Source organism: Megascapheus bottae, chromosome 18 (genome assembly GCF_031878675.1).
Source record: "Megascapheus bottae isolate mThoBot1 chromosome 18, mThoBot2.hap1, whole genome shotgun sequence".
NCBI classification, from domain to species: Eukaryota; Metazoa; Chordata; class Mammalia; order Rodentia; family Geomyidae; genus Megascapheus; species Megascapheus bottae.
Window position 1 is genome coordinate 14,534,723 of NC_143526.1, and position 22,582 is coordinate 14,557,304.

A 22,582-nucleotide genomic window follows, 5' to 3' on the forward strand; every position below is an offset into this window, starting at 1 on the left:
TTTAAAAAGTGGGAATCTACCAGGGTGCAGTGGTTCACACCTGTAATCCTAGCTACTCAGGAGGCTGAGATTTGAGGATCAAAGTTCAAAGCCAGCCTAGGCACTGGAAAGTTCATGAGACTCTTATCTCCAATCAATCACCAGAAAACCAAAAGTGGCGCTCTGTGGCTCAAGGGGTAGGGCAGTAGCTTTGAGCTGAAGAGCTCAGGAACAATGTCCAGGCCAAGGCATAGGGCAATAGCCTTGAGCTGAAGAGCTCAGGGACAACTCCCTGGCCCAGATTTCAAGTCCCACAACCAATAACAACAATCGAAAAGTGTGAATCTGAGTACCATCTAAAACTCTTTTGGGCTAATGATACTTATAACATGCTTTGGGGAAAAGGGGTGAGACAACACAGGTGGGATACAAAATATGACCCAACTGCCTGAAACAATAGACTCTGAAAATGAAATGTAACAGACTCCTGTGAGGATTCAGAAAATATTATTTGAACACACATCAGGAGGCAATGTGCCTGAAAAGTGTACTATGGAAAGGACTCTGTGTTGAAGTTGAGCTTAAGATGATGGAGCTCCTTGAATCTGCCTTACTCCACAACCTCCTAGAGACCACTTTTCTGTAAGACAGGTATAGGCAGCCTACCTGAATGGGTCTTAGGAATCTCTCAGTCTCAAGCATGACCATCGGAAACACCTATGTGCTTGTTCTAAATCTGTGAATTAAGACTCTCATGTTTGGCTGAGAGTCATCAAGGCACTGATCAGGGGCCTCTTGGTCTCCATCTGCATTCTCACATCATCTGCGTGGCCCTTAGGACCCATAAATCATCTTTACTTTCATGTTGTGTGCCTTATAAACATAAATAAAAGATTCTAGACTAAAACACTGCTAGGAATTTGGCCTAATGGTAGAGTACTTTGCCTAGCATGCACGAAGATCCGGGTTCAATTCCTCAGTACCACACACACAGAAAAGCTGGAAGTGATGCTGTGTGCTGTGGCTCAAGTGGCAGAGCACTAGCCGTGAGGAAAAAGCCCAAGGACAGTGTTCAAGCCTTGAGTTCAAGCCCCAAGATTGGCAAAAAAAAAAAAAAAAAAACCACTGGATTTTCACATTTTCTGTTCTATTTTTCCCAGTTTATAAACTACATGAGAGAATAACTATTTTCCCTAACCACTCTTCTCATCAACAAACATCATTTGGCATCTGTTATATAGCAGACTGTGAGAGATAAACAAAAAAATCTACTCCCTGGCCAGGAGCAGTGGCTCACACCTGTAATCCTAGTTACTCAAGAGGCTGAGATCTGAAGATATCAGTTCAAAGCCAGCCCGGGCACTAAAGTCCATGAGATTCTTATTTCTAATGAACCATCAGAAAATGGGAAGTGGTGCTGTGGCTCAAGGGGTAGGGCGGTAGCCTTGAGCTGAAGAGCTCAAGGACAGAGCCTAGGCCCAGAGTTCAAGTTCACGACTGACAAAAAAAAAAACAAACAAAAACCTGCCTTTTATACCTGGACACTGTTAAAATTGCCATTTGTGACTAGAGCAAGTGGAAAAGAAGACAGACAGTAGAGTCTTTATTTTGTTTTGGTTTTTTTGCCAGTCCTGGAACTTGAACTCGGGGCCTGGGCACTGTCCTTGACTTTCGTTTTGCTCAAGGTTAGCACTTGAGCCACAACACCACCTTGGATTTTTCTGTTAATGCGGTATTGAGGAATTGAACCAAGGGCTTCATGCAAGCTAGGCAAACTACCACTAAGCCACATTCCCAGCCCTCTGTGAGACTCTTATCTCCAAGAAAATGTCTCAGGAAAAGCCAGAAGCAGCTCTGTGGCTCAAATGGTAGGGCACTAGCCTTGAGCACAAAGAGGCTCAGAGATAGTACCTAGGCCCTGAGTTCAAGCCCCACGACTGACCAAAAAAAAAAAGTTATACTTCCTCACTGGGAGCTGGTGATCACATCTGTAATTCTAGCTACTCAAAAGGCTGAGATCTGAGAATTGTAGTTCGAAGCCAACTATGGAAGAAACAACCAAGACTGTTATCTCCAAGCAACTAGCAAAGAACTGGAAATAAAGGAGTGACTGAAGTGAGAGAGCTCAGCCTTGATTGAAAAAGCTAGATGAGAGTATGAGACCTTGAGTTCAAGACCCAGTAGTGGTACACACAGCATGCACATGCACACATGCACATGCATATGTACACACACACACACACACACACACACACACACGCACACACACACAGAGTTATATTTTCTCTCTGTTTAGCCAATTTTTAATTGGTCTTTACATTTGTGCAACACTCCTGACTGAAAGTCAATCGTGTCCAAACCTTACTAGGATGCATTGTTTTCTCTTTGCATTTCCACCTATAACTATGCTTGCAGATTGATAAGAAACCTGAGGCCTAACAAAGTGAAAATAATTTCCCAGTACCACCCAGGAAAGCAGAACTTGATCTTCTGGTTAATCTAACTGGTTTGACCATTTGCTTCTGTTTGTAACTTCTCTTCATACTTCCTAGGTTTTCCTCTGAATGGGAAAATGAGACTCCTCTAATGGCAGAGATGGCCATCAAGCCATCTATTTTGAGCTGGGCACCAGTGGCTCACTCCAGTAACCTCAGGAGGCTGAGACCTGAGGATTTGCATTCAAAGCCAGCCTGGGCATGAAAGTCCATGAGTCTCTTTTCTTTTTTTTTTTTTTAAATTTTTTATTTTTTTTATTGTAATTAGTAAAAGGGTTACATGATATTTGCCAGATAGAAGGTGCATTAATTCACATACATTGATACCCTTTCACATGTCTTGGTACCCATTTCCCTCCCCCCCCCACGCCCCCCACCCGTCTTGGTTTTCCCCCCTTCCCTATCAAATTTCAAATATCCAAATACAAATAAATTCAATATATCAGATAACAAAGTGAGATACTATAACAATATGAGATAACCAAGGGACAGCAAAGGAGATGAGAGACAACATAGTACATTAAGGACAACAATCATTCATTATATGGCTTTTGTTTCAATATCCTAGAGGTCCTTTCAATTAGCTTCACATTATATGGCCTTATGTATCAAGATTTTGCTCTATTTAATCACCAAAAATCCAGAAGTGGCACCATGTGGCTCAAGGTGGTAGAGCATTAGTCTTGAACTAAATAACTCAGGGACAGGGCACCCAAACACACAGTTCAAGTCTCATGACTGACCAAAAAAAAAAAAAAAAAAAAAAATCCACTTGAAACAAATGAATCCATTCTAAGTTGTCAAAACTGTAGCTGCTCAAGGAATTTTGTGTTGCTATATCTCAGAGCCTGCCAATGATCAAAACTTGAAGAAAAATGAAGGCTACATCTTTTGGTATTTAAAAATAAATTGCTGTCTATTTTAAAAAAAATGTAGCTGCATAAAAAAATTTAGCCTATCCCCATGCATGATGGGTATTGCAAATGCTTTTCCAAATATCAAAATTCCTAAGACATGTTGTAATCACCCAGATAAATTACATTATTTTCCACTGATTTTTTTCAATATTTTTAGTTACAAAATTATGACACAACCGTCAATACAATTAATCATACAGGTATTCGAAGCTAATGTGTTTGGCACGTTAAAAAAAAATCTTACAAACCTGATGCAAGTTTGTCATAGAAATGATAGGGCCAGGAGTTTGGCCTAGTGGTAGAGTGCTTGCCTAACATGCACAAAGACCTGGGTTCAATTCCTTGGTACCACATACATAAAAAAATACAGAAGTGGTGCTGTGGCTCAAGTGGTAGAGTGCCAACCTTGAGAAAGCCCAAGGAGAGTGCTCAGGCCCTGAGTGCCCCAGGATTGGCAAAGGGCGGGGGAGAGACAGGGAGAAGGAGAGGGAGAGAGAAAGAAAATTTTCTAAATCTATACCTCTCCTTTATCTGCTGGAGTATAACCTTCTAGAGTTTTTACTTTTCTACCCACATCCCCTTATTGTATTTTATTCATTTGAATTCATTGTACTTAAGTCATTAGAATTAGCATTCTTGAAGTATACTGGGTGCTTATTTGGCAAGTTATTGTCTTTTCTCCCACTAGAAGGAAGCCTCTTATGGCAATGTATTTACCTGCTTTGTCCACTACTAAATCTTCTTAGGTTCCAGCCAAGCTTGGTACATCAGAGGTGGTCATAAAGATTGAATGAGTGAATGAAAATACTTGAGAAATTGAAAGTCATCCGGAAAAGCCAAAGGAAGACATGGCAAAAGGACTGGACATCTATCTTTTCACTTCATTGTCCTTCACGGCATCTGCTACTGGCTGATGAGACTATTAGTTTCTATTTGCACTAAATAACTTAGCTATTGGGCTCACTTTTACTCTAATGAGAGCAGTGCAGAGGAGTGGATTTAGTGGCCAATCAAAGATATGGGATTAGGACAAATAGGGCTGGTTTTGCAGAGACTGCTGCAGAGTATAATAAACTTGGAGGTTCCCACTCAGCATCCTGCTCATAGTCTCACCCTGGACTGGTAGGCCAATGTCTCACATGTGATCTACTAGCATACCCAATGGAGAAAGGCAGAAAAAAACTGAGCAACTGCTACAGGTACTATAGAAAGGGAGAGAAGAGTAAGTGCTTCTGTGTCTTTCTTCACCCAACATCTGGATATTTTTAATCAATGATTTCCCATTCACAGGCAAAAAAAGCACTCAAGGATGTCTGTCTTCATGTTGTTGCCAGACAAGACAATGACTATTTGTGGAGGGAAAAAAAAAAAAGAAACCAACTTTAAAATCTGATCTTTCCTTTTCTTTGGTTTCTTTCACAAAGGATATTCTCACTATAAAACAATCCTCGGGGCCGGGAGTTTGGCCTAGTGGTTAAAGTGCTTGCCCAGCATGCATGAAGACCGGGGTTCGAGTCCTCGGTACCACATATAGAAAAAAGCCGGAAGTGGTGCTGAGGCTCAAGTGGTAGAGCTCTAGCCTTGAGAAAGTCCAAGAACAGTGCTCAGGCCCTGAGCTCAAGCCCAGGACTGGCAAAAAAAAAAAAAAAAAAAAAAAAAAAAATTCCTCACAGTGCCATTGTGATGGATGGGAGGGGAGTTAGTAATGGGTGCTAAAATAGTTTTTAATCTTATTTGGAAGTAATTTTGAACTACAGGGGTAAAAAAAAGAAAACACCTCTTCCCACTCAATGAGGAAAAAACAAGTCAACACAAAATAAGCAAAGGATATGGACAGATGGACAGACATTTCACCCAACAAATTATCCAAATGACAAGCACATGAAAACTTACTGAACATCATCAGTTATTGGAAAACCACCAAATCCATAATAGGCTACCCCTATACTTCTATCAGAATAGTTCAATTAAGAGATACTGATACTTTGGTGCAAACATAAAAAAAAGATACTGATCATGTCAACAGTTGATGAAGATGGAGATAAACTGAAATGTTTACACATAGTTGGTTGAAATATGGATACAGGGTCTCAGTAATGCCATCTGCCATCTTGGTATCTTGCCCAAAATCCCTAATTGTTCCCCACCTGGCCTTATTACTTACATAAAACACTTTTGTTAGATTTAATTCCTCACACCATACGTGCTTTTGGCCTGTATAAGATTTAAGTTAGCTACGTTCTCTGCTTCAAATTTTTTAGGACAGTAGTCCACTTGCAGATGCCAGCTTTCTAATAAAGACTCAATTTAACCTCTTAAAGTCTGAATTCTCTGTAAAATGGGAATGTAAAATGGTATATCCTCTTTGGAAAATGGATTGACAGATTTAAAAATAAATATATACATACCCTATCATCCAGAAATTCTACTCAAAATGAAAATATATGTCCATATAAAGTCCTATATGTAGATATTCTCAGCAGCATTATTCATAATAAAACTAAAAACAATCTAAATGTCTACTGACTATAAAATGAAAAACAAAATATAAAATATTCATAAAATAATATACAATTAAACAACACAAAAGGAACAAACTACTGATACACAAGTTGCTTTCTTAACATATTGCGTGAAAATAATCTGGCACAAATGTTCACTTTTATATGATTCCATTTATATAAAACTTCTAGAACGCTGTATCACTTACTAACATACATATATACTTAAAATGGGTGACATTTACTAAATGTAAATTATACCTCAATAAAGGTTTTTTTAAATGAGAACATACTTTAAACATGATTATTTATGCAACTTGGAAGAAAGTTTCACATCAGTTCTTCCTCTTCTTTGTACAGGTTATATAATGGTTTCTGTTTTTCTCAGTGTTACAAAGCAACACATTCTTTCCTTCCACTCCTCACACTTTGAGTGCCCTGTAGCACAGGCTAATGGTACTTCACCCGCAGTCCCTGAGCACACACCATTCCAGGCATGTCAAGGGTTTCCTATCACTAGCCACATGCTTCTCTTGCTCAAGATTCTCAGATGAGGAACATACCTGAGTGACTCATGGGTACCAGAAGCCATTGCCCCTGAGACAGTTCTCCCTACTGAAGAGTAAGAGATATGGATGGATACTCATCCCTCACTGAGTGAAACAAATACCACCACCTTCCAGATGTCCTGGCAGGATCTTGTCCCTGGCATCCACAATAAAAATCTGTACACTACATGAACACTATAGCTGCTCCTCAGTTTAGAATGAGGTTACAACCTTTCAAATCCAGTATAAGTTGAAAATTCTATTAGTCATTCATCAGCAGAATGCCCTGACTTTGCAGAGTAGCAGTTGCTTCCTTGGTGAACATACAGAAACTGTGGCTGCTGCCCCTGCTTGCAATCCCAAGGGAGCATTTGCACTGGACATAGCACTTAGCTAGGAAAGGATACATCGAACTCTTCAATGGACAATGCATACCGAAGGTATATGGCTTTTCATATCAACGCTGTAAGTGCCATTCATATCAACGCTGTAGGGCCATTCATTTGGCGTTGTTTGTTTCCCAACTCATCCATCATCCTTGCTGGATTCCTCAATCAAATAGATGATTTGTATCTATATCCTTGTCTTGAGTGTGCTTTTGGGAGGACACAAAAATGCCAGGAAGTAGAAACTACTTAGTCTACACATTTGATACTTTCCACTTTGTCCTTGTGTATTTGTACAGATGGAAATACACTACTAAGGGTGCATGCATCTAAAAGAGTCTATGCTCTAGCTACGTGTTAGTGGTTCATAACTGTAGTCCTAGCCTTATGAGAGAATGAGACCTGGGATTGAGTTTGGAAGCCAGCCCAAGCATGGCGACAGTCCATGAGATTCTTATCTCTAATTAACCATCAAAAAAGCAGGAAGTGGAGCTGTGGCTCAAGTAGTAGAGATCTAGCCTTTAGAGACAAAGTAAAGGACAGTGCCTACTCCCTGAGTTTGAGCTCTAGTACCAGAAACGCGCCCCCCCCCAAAAAAAGATGGGTGACATCAATCAAGGTGCAACTCCTTTGTACAATTACTGAAAGATAATATATGTTGATTTGGGGGTTTTGTTTTCAAAAAGCATGTGGTGGCCAGGTGCAGATGGCCTGTAATCCCAGCAGCTCGGAAGGCTGAGATTTGAGAATTGCAGCCAGCAGCCAGCCCATGCAGGAAAGTCCACCAGACTCTTATTTCCAATAAACAAACTACTCAGAAAAACCCAGAAGTGGCGCTGTAGCTAATGGGGTAGAGCACTAGCCTTGAGCAAAAGGAGCCCAGGGACAGCGCCAGGCATATGATCTAGAGGTGAGGCTCAGTGGTGACTGTAGTAAGAAGTACAAGGCCTTGAGTTCCAAACCCAGTACTGTCCCCAACAACAAATGATGATGTATGATTTCAACAAATGTATGATTTCATTAGTATCTTAATAGAATGGTCTATCAAACCAAAGAAGCGCAAGCATCAGAATCTGTGTTCATTTCCTTGCTGGGACAATGTATGTGTGGGGGGGTAAATAACTCAGGTGTTTGGAAAGACATTTTTAATGGTGCAAGTCTTAGGTGTCTACACAGCCAGGAATCCAGTGGTCATTTCTCCTCTAGCTCATGCTTTATGACTTAGAACTTAAAAAAAAGGGGGGGGGGGAGGATAAAATAGCACGTCTTTTCCAGGCTGCAGATCCCAAATATCATGAAAGTTTTGCTTCTTCTCCTTCCAAGCTATGCTGTATTCATGCCAAAGGAGACAGCCAGGTAGAGAGAGAAGTGGAAAAATGGCATTTTACTGATTTCAAAGCCTTCACCCAAAACATCAGGAAATATACATGCGTAGAATTCAAATGTTTTCAAAAATTCTACTTGCTGCTCTTGTATCATTCTACCAGGCAAGAACAGCTGGTATAAGCTTGCTTTATTTATTTATTTGTTTGTTTGTTTATTTATTTATTTATTTATTTGGCCAGTCCTGGGGTTTGAATTCAGGGCCTGGGCTCTATCCCTGAGCTTAATTTGCTCAAGGCTAGAACTCTGCCACTTGAGCCACAGTGCCACTTCTTGCTTTTTCTCTGTATGTGGTACTGAGGAATTGAACCCAAGTACTCTAACACTAGGTCACACTCCTGGCCTCATTGAGGTTTCTGTTTGTTTTGGTTTCTTCTGCCAGTTCTGGAACTTGACCTGAGAGCCTGGGCACTCTCCTTGGATACTTTTTTTCTTTTTTGCTCAAGGTTAGCACTTTGCCACTTGAGCCACAGTGCCACTTCTGGCTTTTTCTGTGTATATGGTACCAAGGAATGGAACCCAGGGCTTTGTGCATGCTAGGAGAGCACTCTACCACTAGGCTATGCTCCAGGATATAAGCTTATTTTAAGTCAAACTATTTGATTTAGCTACCAGGGTAGTCCCAGGTTGTCACTGGAGGAGAACCAGTTCATCAACTCCTAATGCTTCAGGAATCTAAAGATGAACACAGCAGGGTGCCGGTGACTCATGCCTATAACTCCTAGCTACTTGGATCCTAGCTACTCAGGAGACTGAGATCTAAGGATCCAGGTTCAAAGCCAGCCTGGGCACAAAAGTCTGTGAGACTCTTATCTCCAATTAACTACCAAAAAACTGGTAATGGCTCTGTGGCTCAATAAGTACAGTTCTAGCCTTGAGCTGAAGAGATCAGGGACCAAGCCCAGGCCCAGAGTTCAAGCCCCAGGACTGGCACCAAAAAAAAAAAAAAGATGAACACAGACATTGGTTAAGATAAAGCCCAAAAGCTGGAAGTTGGTAGCTCATCTCTGTAATCCTAGCTACTCAGGAAGTAGAGATCTGAAGATTGAGGTTAGAAGCCAGCCCAAGCAGCAAAGTCCATGAGACTCTTATCCCCAGTTGGCTAGCAAAAAGCTGGAAGTAGCTGGGCACTGGTGGCACACACCTGTAATCTTAACTACTCAGGAGGCTGAGATCTGAGGATCATGGTTTGAAGTCAACCCAGGCAGAAAAGTCCCTGTGAGATTATCTCCAATTAACCACTGAAAACCCATAAATGGCACAGTGGCTCAAGTGCTAGCCTTGAGCACAAAGGGGTTCAGGGACAGTGCCCAGGCCCTGAGGTTCAAGCACCATAACTGGAAAAGAAAAAAGAAAAAGGGGTGGGAGTTTGGCCTAGTGGTAGAGTGCTTGCCTAGCACTAGTACCACATATATAGAAAAAAGCCAGAAGTGGTGCTGAGGCTCAAGTGATAGAGCTCTAGCCTTGAGAAATTCCAAGGACAGGGCTCAGGATCTGAGCTCAAGCCCAGGGCAAAAAAAAAAAATAAAATAAAAATAAAAACAAAGAAAGAAAAAGGAAAATACAGCCAAGTGCAGGTGGCTCATGCCTAAGCTACTCAGGACGCTGAGCTCTGGAAGTGGAGGTGTGGCTCAAGTGATGGGGAGCCATCCTTGAATGATAAAAGCCAAACAGGCCCTGTGGTCAAGCTCCATAACAGGTCCAAACAAACAAACAAACAAATCATGAGAGCCTGTCTGAAAAAAACTAAAGACACAAAACTTTGCTGGTATTGTGGTTCAAGTAAGCACACTGCCTGCCTTCCATGTATGGGGCGCTAAGTTTAAACCCTAATGCCACAAAAAAATAAATAAAAAAAAATAGATTGTATGAGAAAGGAAGATAGTAATGAGAGACAACTCATCTAATCCTTCCCCTGCTTCTTTGGAGGCCTTACACTCACCCAACATGCAAAATGCAGTGCACATATATGAAGCTTTTTAAAGAAAAAATAAGTTCTTAATTAGTAGAAAGGAGTTTCAACAAAACAGTTAGGAGTGCTATGCATCTTGGTCAGCATCATTCTCCCCATCTTTCCCATCCTCATCCATCCCCTCATTTACCTAGTTCCATTTTCACACATATACATGTTACTAGACTACATTCACCTACCCTTTCTCTCTCCATTTGTCTGCCCCCTCTCCTTGACTTTACTATTGTCCCACAGTAATCTTCCCTTGCATGCTACCATATTTTAGTTAATATATGTGTGAATATATACCCTGCTGGCAAGCAAATCCTCTAGGCTACTCCTACCTCCCCAGAGAACAGCAAGAGAAAGAACAGCCATGGGAAAGAAACTTTCCAACACCAACTGTCAGCTAAGCTCTGCTGCCCCATCTCTATCAACCCCTCCTTCCCTTCACAGGCTTAGGGAGATGAAGAAGGGATCTTCCACTGTGTCATCTCAGACTCTGATTATCTACTTGACAATCCTCAATCCCCTTGACAATCCTTAACCCTCTTAGAGTAATTTCTACAGTGTTATAAACTATACTATGCCACCTCCTTGGTAATGTCAAGTCTCTCAGTAACCTGCTTACACTGGCAACCTACAACGATGAGCACACCTCCACCATTCCTGTTATCCCTGCAGGAGCACAGCAGTCCTTTTCATCCAGGGCTGACGTCTACATCCCAGCTCTTGAGTCTGGCCTGGTCTCATACAAGGTTTGGTCAAAAGATGTGGTAGTGGGCCAGGAATGTGGCCTAGTGGTAGTGCACCTGTCTAGTATGCATGAAGTCCTGGGTTTGATTCCTTGGTACTACATACACAGAAGAAGCCACAGTGGTGCTGTGTGGCCCAAATGGCAGATTGCTAGCCTTGAGAAAAAGTGCTAAAGGAGAGTACCCAGACCCTGCGTTCAAACCTCTGGACTGGCAAAATAAATGAATAAATGAATGAATGAATGAATGAATGATGTAAAGGTCATACTGCATCTTCAAAACAAGCCTTAAATCACCTTGTATCTTCCCTGACTTTCCTGAGGACAGCTCAGACCAACCTGACTAGGCCCTCCCTTTTCGCTGGTCAGCTCTCAGCCAAGTTGGCCAGGCACAAAGCTGCACTGCATACAGCACAGCACAGCCAGTCCACAGAGCCCAGCTGAGCATAACCCAAATGGCCAACTTACAGAATCGTGAACGGAATCAACGCCTACTATTTGAAGCTACAGGTCACACCTCCCTAATAGGAAAACTAAACTTTTGGAACTTTTCCACTTTCAGATTTCCATGTTAGGAACACACAACTGGCGACATCTATGCAAAAAAAAAAATGTTCAAAGGCTGACAGATCCTAAGCATTACAGAGAAGGAATATATAAAACCTGTACCAAGACTGAGAGTGGTTCCTTAAACAGCAAAGCTAACTAAGAGACTAGGCAATACAAAATACAATTCAAGAAGTAAAGTTTCCTTAACTTTTTGTTGTTGTTGTTGTTGCTGGGTGCAGGGATTGAACTCAAGAGCGCTGGCCCTGAGCTCTTTTGGTCAAGGCTATTGTTTTCTCACTTGGAGCCACAGCTCCACTTCCAGTTTTCTGGAGGATAATTGGAGATAAGAGTCTCACAGATTGGCTTCGTTGTGATCCTCACATCTCAGCCTCCTGGGTAGCTAGGCTTATAGGTGCAAGCCACCAGTGACCAGCCTATTATTTGTTATTATCTTTATTAAACACCTACAGTGTAATTTGAGTGCTTGATATTCTGAACAATGTAATTTTTTTTTTTTTTGCATAGTTCTCAAGTACCTGTAGTGGCATATACACATAAAGTTAAAGAAAAAGAACAATTCCTGTGCACAAAGGCTGACCAGAAGCTACAAATTTTATTAATTCCATAATTCCTGCTTTCCATTGCTGTAACCAATTACCTCAGCCTAGATAATTACATAAGCAAAGAGGTTTATCTTGGCTCATGGTTCCAGAAGTCCAAGAACAGGGAGAGCCCTGGTATCCACTTGGCTTCTACTAAGGGCCCCATGCTAGAAAAGCAAGGGGGTACATGTGGAGGAGAACCTCATGAGCAAGTGGGGTAAGGTGCCAGGTTCACTCTGTGCTTGCCTAGCATGCATGAAGACCCAGGTTCGATTCCTTGGTACCACATACATAGTAAAGGCCAGAAGTGGTGCTATGGCTCAGGTAGTAGAGCTCTAGCCTTGAGAAAGTCCAAGGACAGTGTTCAGGTCATGTGTTCAAATCCTAGGACAAAAAAAAAAAAAAGAACCAATCCAACCCATAAAATGAACTTATTCCAGCAAACAAAACATTCACCTGAGTGACACTGATCAAGATGCATTATATTCACAAACTGTTGTTAAATGGCTACTCCTTTGGACAACTGAAGTTTTGTTTTTGTTTTTGTTTTTTTTTTAAAGAAAGGCATTCAGGGATGGGAGTGTAGCCTAGTGGCAGAGTGCTCACCCAGCATGCAGGAGACCCAAGTTCGATTCCTTGATAACCATACATAGAAAAAGCTGTGATGATGCTGTGACTCAAGTGGTAGAGCTCTAGCCTTGAGAAAACCCAATGACAGAGCTCAGGCCCTGAGTTAAAAAGCCCCGGACTGGCAAAAAAAAAAAAAGAAAGAAAGAAAAAAAGAAACAAAAGCATTCACCCATTCATAAATGCTGTGTCAATAATACAACACCTCCCAAAGGTCCTTATTACCCCTCCACACTGTTATCTCAAGAATGAGCTTTGTAGGCAACATACCAAGAACACATATCGATAATAGCTCCCCAGTGCAATCCAATGGCTGTTCCCCTTTTGAAAAATGCTAATAAACTCTACTGTCCCAGAACTCTGGGGCAGTTCCTATTATTGTTCAGTTTATGGTTACATTTTATTGATGCTATTAATACAAGTCCAGCACAAAGCTATTTTATCTAACAGGAAAGAGGAAATGACAAAGAAACCTTTGGATTTGTTAAATTAAGATGGAGACCAAGTTTAAAACAAATAAAAAAATCTCTGAACAGACAAAAACAAGCTTCATAGGGGCCAGGCGTTTGGCCTAGTGGAAAAAAGCTGGAGTTGGTGGTGAGGCTCAAGTGGTAGAGCTCTAGCCTTGAGAAAGTCCAAGGACAGTTCTCAGGCCCTGAGCTCAAGCCCAGGACTGGCAAAAAAAAAAAATGCTTCATAAAGTAACCTGAATTTCTCCCGACTTGTAAATACATTGGTACCTACCCCTTGGGCCAGCATTCCTCTCTCTCACTTCAGTTCAGCTCTGTCTTCCCAGCATTCTGAAGAACTTTAACCTTTCATCCTTTCTAGTAGAAGTTCAGAAGTCCAGATTGCTTCTGTCCATCTGCAATACACAGAATCTACCATTTAGGATTTGTTTGCATTTAAGAACTCAAATAGTGTTAATTTCTTAGAATGGCAAAGTCAAAGCCCAACAAATAAGCATCAGGAAAAACGTGGAATGGGAGACAGGGTAGACGAAGAAAAGAACGCAGTCAAGAATTCAGTGTATATACTACAAAATTAAGAAAAGTGAGGCTAAGTGCTGGTGGCTCATGCCTGTAATCCTATATACTCAGGAGGGTAAGAACTGAAGATCCTGGTCCAAAGCCAGTCTGGTCAAAACAGTCAGGGAATCGCCATTTTTTTTTTCTTATCTTGATCATGGAGCTTGATAGAAGTTTGAAGCCAGTCCAATCAGGAAAGTTTGTGAGACTCTTATCTCCAATTAGCCACCAAAAGGCTATAATTTTAGCTTTTCATGTACAAAAGTTCTAGTGCTGGCCTTATGCTGTTTATAATTTATATACAATTGTGTGCCAATAAAAAAGCACAGCATCAATGCCCTATGTTCTCACTCTTGTGCAGTTATAAAATCAAGAGCAATAAGTCATATAAGGATAACAATACTAAATGAATACAAAAAAGTAACAAGTCATTTAATGTGATGAATGATGTGCTTTGCTTTAAGTATGTCATACTAAACACATAAATGTTCCTCTCAGACTACCTTGCAGCCTTCATTCATTTGCTCTTGCTAAATTCATGTTGTGTTCGCTTGATGCAAAAGCCATTATGCACATCTAAACTTCTCCTTGTTCCCATCATACCTTGCAACAATCCTACTTTATTGGATGGGCAAGGTTCTCTCGAGAGTTAAATAATCTCAAACCCAAGAGCAAACAATGGAATTATTTGTAGAACTCAATCACAGAGGTCAACTCTTCAGGGGTTCTCAATCCTGAAAACCTAGTGACCTAAAGCCACTGCCAAACCCAGGGTTTAGCCCCCATAAACTACAACTGAATTCCCACAGGTGTTCAAAGCTCTGCAAGTGATTCCAATGTGTGGTACTGAGGTTGAGAAAGCAGTGAGCTTGTGATTCATGACTTCCTAATTCATCTCATTGCCTTCCACATGGGAAAGCGGTTCTGTATCATGCACTTACATGTACAGAAATACTGCTCAGAGGGCCAGGAGTTTGGCTTAATGGTAGAGTGCTTCTAGCATGCACAAAGACCCAGATTTGACTTTTCGGTACCATATACATAGAAAATAGCTTTAGGCATGGTGCTGTGGCTCAAGGGACAGAGCACTAGCTTTGAGCTGAAGAGCTCAGGGATAGCACCCAGGCCCAGACTTCAAGCCCCACAACTGACAAAAAAAAAAAAACAAAACAAAACACCACCATAGAATATTCTTAGGCTGCGAGTTTGGCCTAGGGGTAGAGTGCTTGCCTAGCATGCACAAAGACCTGGGTTCGATTCCTCGGCACCACATACATAGAAAATAGCTGGAAGTGATGCTGTGGCTCAAGGGTAGAGCTCTAGCCTTGAGAAAAGTCCAAGGACAGTGCTCAGGCCCTGAGTTCAAGCCCCACAACTGGCAAAAAAAAAAAAAATACTGCTCAGAGGTTTAGATACAGAAGGCTGAATGAAAGGACCTCCAGGATATAGAAACAACAGCCATATAATGACTGACTAATGTCTTTAATGTACTATGTTATCTCTCATCTCTTTTGTTGTCCCTTGGTTATCTCATATTGTTACAGTATTTTACCTTGTTATCTGCTATATTGTATATATGTTTATTTGAAATAGAATAGGGAAGGGGGGAAAACAAGATGAATGAAGGGGGTGGGGAAGGGAAATGGGGACCAAGACATGAGAAGGGGAATCAATGTTTGTGAAGTACTGCACCTTCTATCCGGTGAATATAATGTAACCCTATTAATTATAATAAAAAATATATTTTAAAAAAATACTGCTCAGCTCTAACTACCAGTCACCCACAGTAGTATCTCCCATGCTCTCCCCATTTTGATTTGATGCAAGACTCCCAGGGCTCAACTTCACCACCTATGACTCACAGTGCATTCACAGATATAAATGGTGCTGATAATCCCAAATATAAATGAACACATCATTAAAGATTATCCCTAAAATAAAGACACTTCCAGAACTCCCAAGAAGATACCTAAATCTTGAAAAGTAAAACCATACTTAACAGCTTCCCATTTAGAACATCTTATTTATTTTTTTATGCCAGTTGCCAGAGCTTGAGCTCGGGGCCTCCAGCTCTCACTTGGCTTTCTCACTTAGGGCCGAGATCCCAAGATCTCAGAAGTGTTATCCTATACCAAATCCTTCATTTCACAGAACAGGACAGGTCAAACTCCCAGATACATCCCCTCTTGCCTCAGTTTACTATGTTTTTCAGTTATTCAGTTATTTCTTACCTATATTTTTATACGGCATTCTCCAGATTTGAAGAAAAACACTCTCTGATAGTAGCACTGTGCAGCTTGCTACTGTACTGTGTATGCTGTTCAGGGTGCTGACCTTAGCTTTGTTCTTGGTCTGGAAGCAATGGTGAACTGAACATGGAGTATGATGCTGGTTTTCCTCCCCCACCAGAGTCCTGGGCCTTCAACTCAGGACCTGGGCACTATCCTTGAGCTTTCTCAAACCTAGCACTCTACCACTTGAGCCACAGTACCACTTCTGGCTTTTTCAGTATATGTGGTACCGAGGAACCAAACCCAGGACTTTATGCACGCTAGGCAAGCACTCTACTACTAGGCCACATTTCCAACCTCAGACAGTCTTTTTTTTTTTTAATCATCAGTGTTTGTGTTCCCAATATGGATTTAAAAACCAGCAGTCTGAAGAGGTTAATACAAGGCACATGTACCCTCACAGAGAAAGAAGCTTGCTGTCACTGCCCTCAAAGACCATCGAGATACTTTCCATCCCAGAAACCAATTCCATACATCAGAGTTTTATATCTCCAACATCCCTTAGCACATGGGCAAAAGAGAAAGAATCAAAGGTTGTTAGCCAGGCTCTGACAGCTCACACCTGTAATCCTGTAGTTACTCAGGAGACTGAGATAGCAGGATTACTGGTTCAAGGCCAGCCTAGGCAGAAAAAAAACCTGAAAGACAGAAAAACCTGAAAGACTATCTCCAATTAACCGCCAAAAAAACTGGAAGAACGGGCAGAGTTCCAGCCTTGAGCAAAAAGAAAAACTAAGAGAAAGTGTGAGGCCCTAAGGTCAAGCCCCAGTATTTTCCTCCCTGAGAGGTCAAAACAAATGTTGTATGACAGGGCTCAGATTACATGCATATGTTGTAGTGGCATCTAGAAGTGTTTAAAAGGTTTTGGGGGACTTTTTTTTTTGGTCAGTCGTGGGGCTTGAATAAAAGTTTACTTTTGAGAACCTAAGAGCAGAGGGGAAATCCAATCAGGCTATTAGTATACTTCCAAGGACAACTAGACTTTGAAAAATACAACCAATAGGGCTGGGAGTTAGGTCTAATGGTAGAGTGCTTGCCTAGCATGCATAAAGACCCATATTCAACATATAGAAAAAAGCTAGAAGTGGTGCTGTGGCTCAAGTGGTAGTTCTCTAGCCTTGAGAAAACCCAAGGACACTGCTCAGGCCCTGATTTCAAGCCCCAGAACTGGCAAAAAAAAAAAACCCACAAATATAATTAATATTGTACTATTATTTCATATTATATTAATATCTTGCACTATTATATTAAATGACTACATCCAAGCACCAAAAACTGTTAGACCTAGTAAATTAATTGATACTTAGTAGATATGACGTACCATAAAAATCTTACACATAGAGGTAAAATACTAGTTACTTAAATGTGCTTTTATACACAATAAGCACACTGTAGATTTAAAACCTGATGCAGTGAGAAGGCCACGCCAGATGCCACTCCATCTGAACTTTTTAGCCTTCAGAAGAACCATGACCTAAATTACTAGTCTTTATAAATTACCCAACTGACATTTTGTTGTAACAATGTTTTGTTTTCCCTGATTACCTCTGAAAAGGGGTAAAGTTATTCAGGTCCATTTGTATCTTTAGAAACCCAAGATTCACAGGTGACAAGACTAAATGGCTAATTTGACTACTTTCTCTTGGGATCAAATACTATCCTTGTCAAGACCACCTAAGCCACAGAATAAGGTCTTGGAAGAAAAGGAAAGGGAAAGGAAGGAATGAAGGAGGAGAAGTGGGGATGGAAAGGGATGAAACATCTGCTAAAGTTTTAACTTCCCCTCTACTTCGTTTCCCCTCGGAAGCCCTTCCCAGGGCAATTCCTCTATGAAGGACAATTCCTCTCTTGCTGTTCATATCATCAGCTTGACATTATCAACCAGTCAGATCCACAAGCGTCCTGCTTGCTTGCCAGCACCTGCCAACCATGAAAAACTGCCTAAGGAAAAAAATTATATGGGGGAAGAAAGGGAGGATGGAAATACGTATTTCCTTTTCAGAATTGCAGAAAGAATCAAGATAACCACTCTGGGAACATATAAACCTGAAGACACTTTTATCCCTTATCTATCCATTGCCTGAAATAGACACAATGCAGAAAGAAGAAAGGCGCCTGGCTGCACTATTGACTCAGTCCAAATGTTGGTGTTTGTCTGAGACTATTACCACTTCCACCTAAAGAATCTTCTGTTTGGCGCGCCTCGCTAGACCGGCCCGAAAATGTCAACTTCAAATCACTGTACGGTCCAGAACAAGAATCATTTTCCAGATGAAATAGATGACCGATGTGTGACTTTAACACTTATCCCGATTACAGATGAGCCTTCCGAAGAAGTTATAGAATCCAATATTTCTTCAGCAGAAGGCAATGTCAACCTAGAAACACCTATCAATAACAAAGATCAACTTCCACAAGCAAATGATGACAAAAATGTCCCCCAAATTTGTAGGAAAAAGTCTGTGAGTCCGTTGCCTGCTGTCTTGCCACCTATTAATGAGGTGTCTCGCGATGCTTTGCGTCACTGGTGCCAACAATTTAACCTGAGTACAGATGGCCAGAAAATACAAGTATATTTGAGACTCCTGAAGAACAAATATCCTGAACAACAAAATTATATTCCCAAAACACCAAAGGAGGCCAGATTGATGCGGGGTTCCAGAAACCAAAGGAAGGAAAGAAGTCTGCAGAGAAGCAGTAGTATAAGTGTCAGGTGGTGTGTAGTGCATGGCAGACTTCTCCCAGCAGATGCGAAAGGATGGGTGCGCCTGCAGTTTTGTGCAGGTCTGACCTGGGTCCCAGACACTCACAAGACAATGATTTCTCTCTTCCTGTTACCAGCCTGTTCATTCCCATCCCCAGAACTAGAAGATAATACGTTATGTCCTGAATGTGTCGAAAGGAACAAGAAGATGAGAAAAATTACTTGCAATAGGAGATAAAAAGGCGCATTTTCGAAGACTACAATACATCTCTTCAAATATACTACCTTCCAAGATGTTAATTTATTTTGGTGTGAAGGAGACAGACTTTTTGCCTTTTGGCCACAAAAACTGGACATATGTTTGCAGAATATCCTCCAGCTTTACCAGGACTACTGGTGTTGGGTCTGCAGATAATAATGGTCTTCTGTGCTGGGTCCTAACTAAGTTTCTAACTCCTTAGCTATCATAGGAAACAATTGTTTTTGCTTTCTTTTCTTGTCTAGAACTAAAGTTTGAACTCAGGGCCTCAGGCTCTTTAGCTTGGCATTTTTGCTCAAGGCTGTTTTTCTACCACTTGAGCCACAGCTCCATTTCCACCTTTTTTTTTTTTTTGGATGGTAATGGGAGAGTCTCATGGACTTTCCTGCTCAGGGTAGTTTTGACCTGGGATTCTAAGATCTCAGCTCCTAAGTTATATTATAGCCATGAGCCACTAGCACCCACTTTTAATTTCTTTTTTTGAAAAAAGTTTCAGGTTTATAAGAAAAATGGAAAGTATTCATATATATTCTTCCAGATTCTTTTTTTTTAATGTGGAAGAACATTTGTGTTGATGAATCAACATGGACATATTTGAATCTGAAGTTTCTAGATCAGTGAGGACTCTGTACTCAGCTACAATCCCAGCACATAGGGTGGGAAGTTGTGAGGGTCTTCTGAGACCAAGCCCATCAGGGACTACATGCTGAGAGCATTGCCTCAGAAATAAAGATGTCTAATTTTTGTTGGAATTTTTTCAAAAAAAAAAAGGATCTTCTGTTTTACCATCTAGAATGTGTGTCTATGACATACAAACCCTCAGCCTAATTTTAATTATATTTTAAAATCTAAGTGCCAGTGATTGTATACAGAGATTCCCTTGAATACTTAATACATTATTTGAAACATGAAGTAAAAATCAGTATTAATAAAGTCTTTAATTAAAAAAAGATTTATCTCAAGAATTTAAGAGAAAAGAGGGCACCTTTGTTTTTTTTTTTAAAGGAAGGGGGGCACCTATTTTAACAAGAGAGAATGTGCAAGTCAAACTACAAGTTCAAGTCAATGAGCTGCCCAAGACAGAGAAAATAGTAATAGCAAACTACTGATCCATGATAAGAATCTTGATTAAAACAAGAGAACAGAATTAGTATGATAGAAAAGTCATAAAAGGGACCGAGCATGTGGCTTGGTGATAGAGTACTTGCCTAGCATGCATGAAACCCTAGGTTTGACACATAAACAGAAAAAGCTGCAAGTGACACTCTGGCTCAAGTGGCAGAGTGCTACCCTTGAACCAAAGCAGTTCAGGGACAGTGACCAGGCCCTGAATTTAAGACCCAGGACTGGCAAAAGAAACAAAAAGAAAAATAAAAGAATAGGAAGAAAATTAAGAGGGCCAAATAAACAAAAAGAGAGAGAGAAATTATATTGAAGTATAACTTTTATCTACAGTAATGTACATAACCTTTAAATAAGTCCATGTAAAAATATCTTTATGCAGGACTGGGAGTTTGGCCTAGTGGTAGAGGCTTGCCTAGCATGCACGAAGACTGATGTTCCAGTCCTTGGTACCACATATATAGAAAAAGGCCAAAAATGGTGCTGTGACTCAAGTGGTAGAGCTTTAGCCTTGAGAAAGCCCAAGGACAGTGCCCAGGCCCTGAGTTCAAGGCCCAGGAGTGGCAAAAAACAAAATCTTTATGCCAGTTACTGACAGGTGATGCCTGTAAGCCTAGCTACTTAGGAGGCTGAGATCTAGAGGTTATGGTTTAAAGTCAGCCTGGGCAGTGAAGTCTGTGAGACTCTTATCTCTAACCACCAAAAAGCCAAAAGTAGACTTGTGGCTCAAGGAGTAAAGCACTAACCTTAAGCACAAAAGCTCAGGGATAACACACAAGCCCTGAGTTCAAGCCCCAGGACTGATACACACACATACACATACCTACTTTATGTACTCCAAAGTTATGAAGATATTCTTGTACATTTTCTTTGAAAAAGTTGATCATTTTAGTTTTAATATTTAAACCTATGATCCACCAAGAAATAGTATTTTCTGGTGATTTTTTTTTTTTTTTTTGTCAAGGTACTAGGGCTTGAACCAAGGGGCTCATGCTTTCACTTGACTCTTTTGCTCAGGGTTGGCACTCTACCTGGAGCCACATCTCCATTCCCGAAATAGTATTTTATGTATGGCACAGGAATGCAAGTTTGGTTTACTTCCTCCAGAGGGTGAGCACATTTACCATGCTTTGCCTCTCGAATTGTTTTTTGTTTTATATTTTTTGACTGTGGCTCCTCTCCTGCTCTCAGCCACCTTCTGTTCTTATTGCCATGTTTTCTTTCCTGGACCAGCTGTAAGTGTTGATAGCATGTGGTAGCTAAGTTTCCTGGTTCGAGTATGCCCTCTACTGGTAAAGTAGTGAAATAATGTCCTTACTCAGGGCCTCCAGCTCTCCCTTGGAATTTTTCCTTCAAGGCTGGCATTCTACCCCTTGAACCACAGCTCCACTTTCATCTTTTTGCTGGTTAATTGGAGATAAAAGTCTCAGAGACTTTGCTTCCTTGGATAGATGCTTGCAGGTAGCTCACACCTGTAATCCTAGTTACTCCGGAGGCTAGGAGATCTGAGGACTGTGGTACAAAGCCAGCCCAGGCAAGAAAGTCTGATATTCTTATCTCCACTTAACCACTGACAAACAAAAAACATAAGAGGCACTATAGCTCAAAGTGGCAGAGCGCTAGCATTGAGCAAAATTGCTCAGGCACAGCACTCAGGCCCTATAGCCAACAAAAAAAGAGGGATTACTGCCTGGACCTGGATGCTTATCTTCGTTCTTACAAGGAACCTGAAGTTTGTAGAACCCTGTTTCTTAGTAATCCAAGAGTCCTGTGTACATGATCATTCTGTAGGCTCTATTTTTACCCCCATTATGAGAAGGCTCTTAAATACCATAATTGCACTGAAACTCAGGGCTTTATATATTTAAGTAATAATGACATTTACTGCATTAAAAACTCATCTTAAGGCTTTGGGCAGTAGCTCACACCTGTAATCCTAGTTACTCAGGAGGTTGTCCAGGCATTAAAAAGTCCATGAGACTCTTATCTCTAATATCTAGCCTTGAGCTGAAGAGCTTAAGGACACTGCCCAGAGACCAAACTTCAAGACCCATGACCGACCAAAAAAAAAGAAAGAAAAGAAAAATAAAATACCTCATTTTACTCAAACCAATCTGCTCTTCATCATTCAGATTTTTTTCAGTTTAATATCCGTAGGGGCACGGTTTGAGAACTACCCTGGATGCTCGAAGCTTCTATGTATGTGCCTCTAGATGATATATATAGAGATGTTACCTGTATAGTTTTAGTGAGTACTGGGGAAAAAGAGTCTCCCAGTCAAAATAGATCTATTTTTTTGAATATTTTCTCAAGCTACTTGAGGCTTGCATGCAAACCCACAGAAACAGTCCATTGTGTGAGAGTATATAAATTATCTATGAAATAAGAAACTTCACATTCATCCATACACAATGGTTTAAATTCCTTTCTAACCACTGAAGTATACTCAAAGCTTATTATATTCCTTTTTTCTTTTTCTCTCCCCA

The 22,582-nt window shown here is 40.9% G+C and overlaps 1 protein-coding gene and 1 pseudogene across 2 annotated transcripts in view; one reads left to right on the top strand and one right to left on the bottom strand.

The window, feature by feature from the left end:
* Positions 1 to 22,582, bottom strand: part of Rin2 (Ras and Rab interactor 2) — a 178,030-nt gene that overhangs the window by 140,776 nt on the left and 14,672 nt on the right. For both annotated transcript variants that reach the window (XM_090351930.1, XM_090351931.1), the window contains exon 2: positions 13,437 to 13,557. In XM_090351930.1, coding sequence (XP_090208056.1) covers positions 13,437 to 13,451 — 15 coding nt within the window. In that variant the 5' untranslated portion in view covers positions 13,452 to 13,557. The remainder of the gene's footprint in view (positions 1 to 13,436; positions 13,558 to 22,582) is intronic.
* On the top strand, positions 18,234 to 18,953 carry LOC150050140 (developmental pluripotency-associated protein 2 pseudogene; annotated as a pseudogene).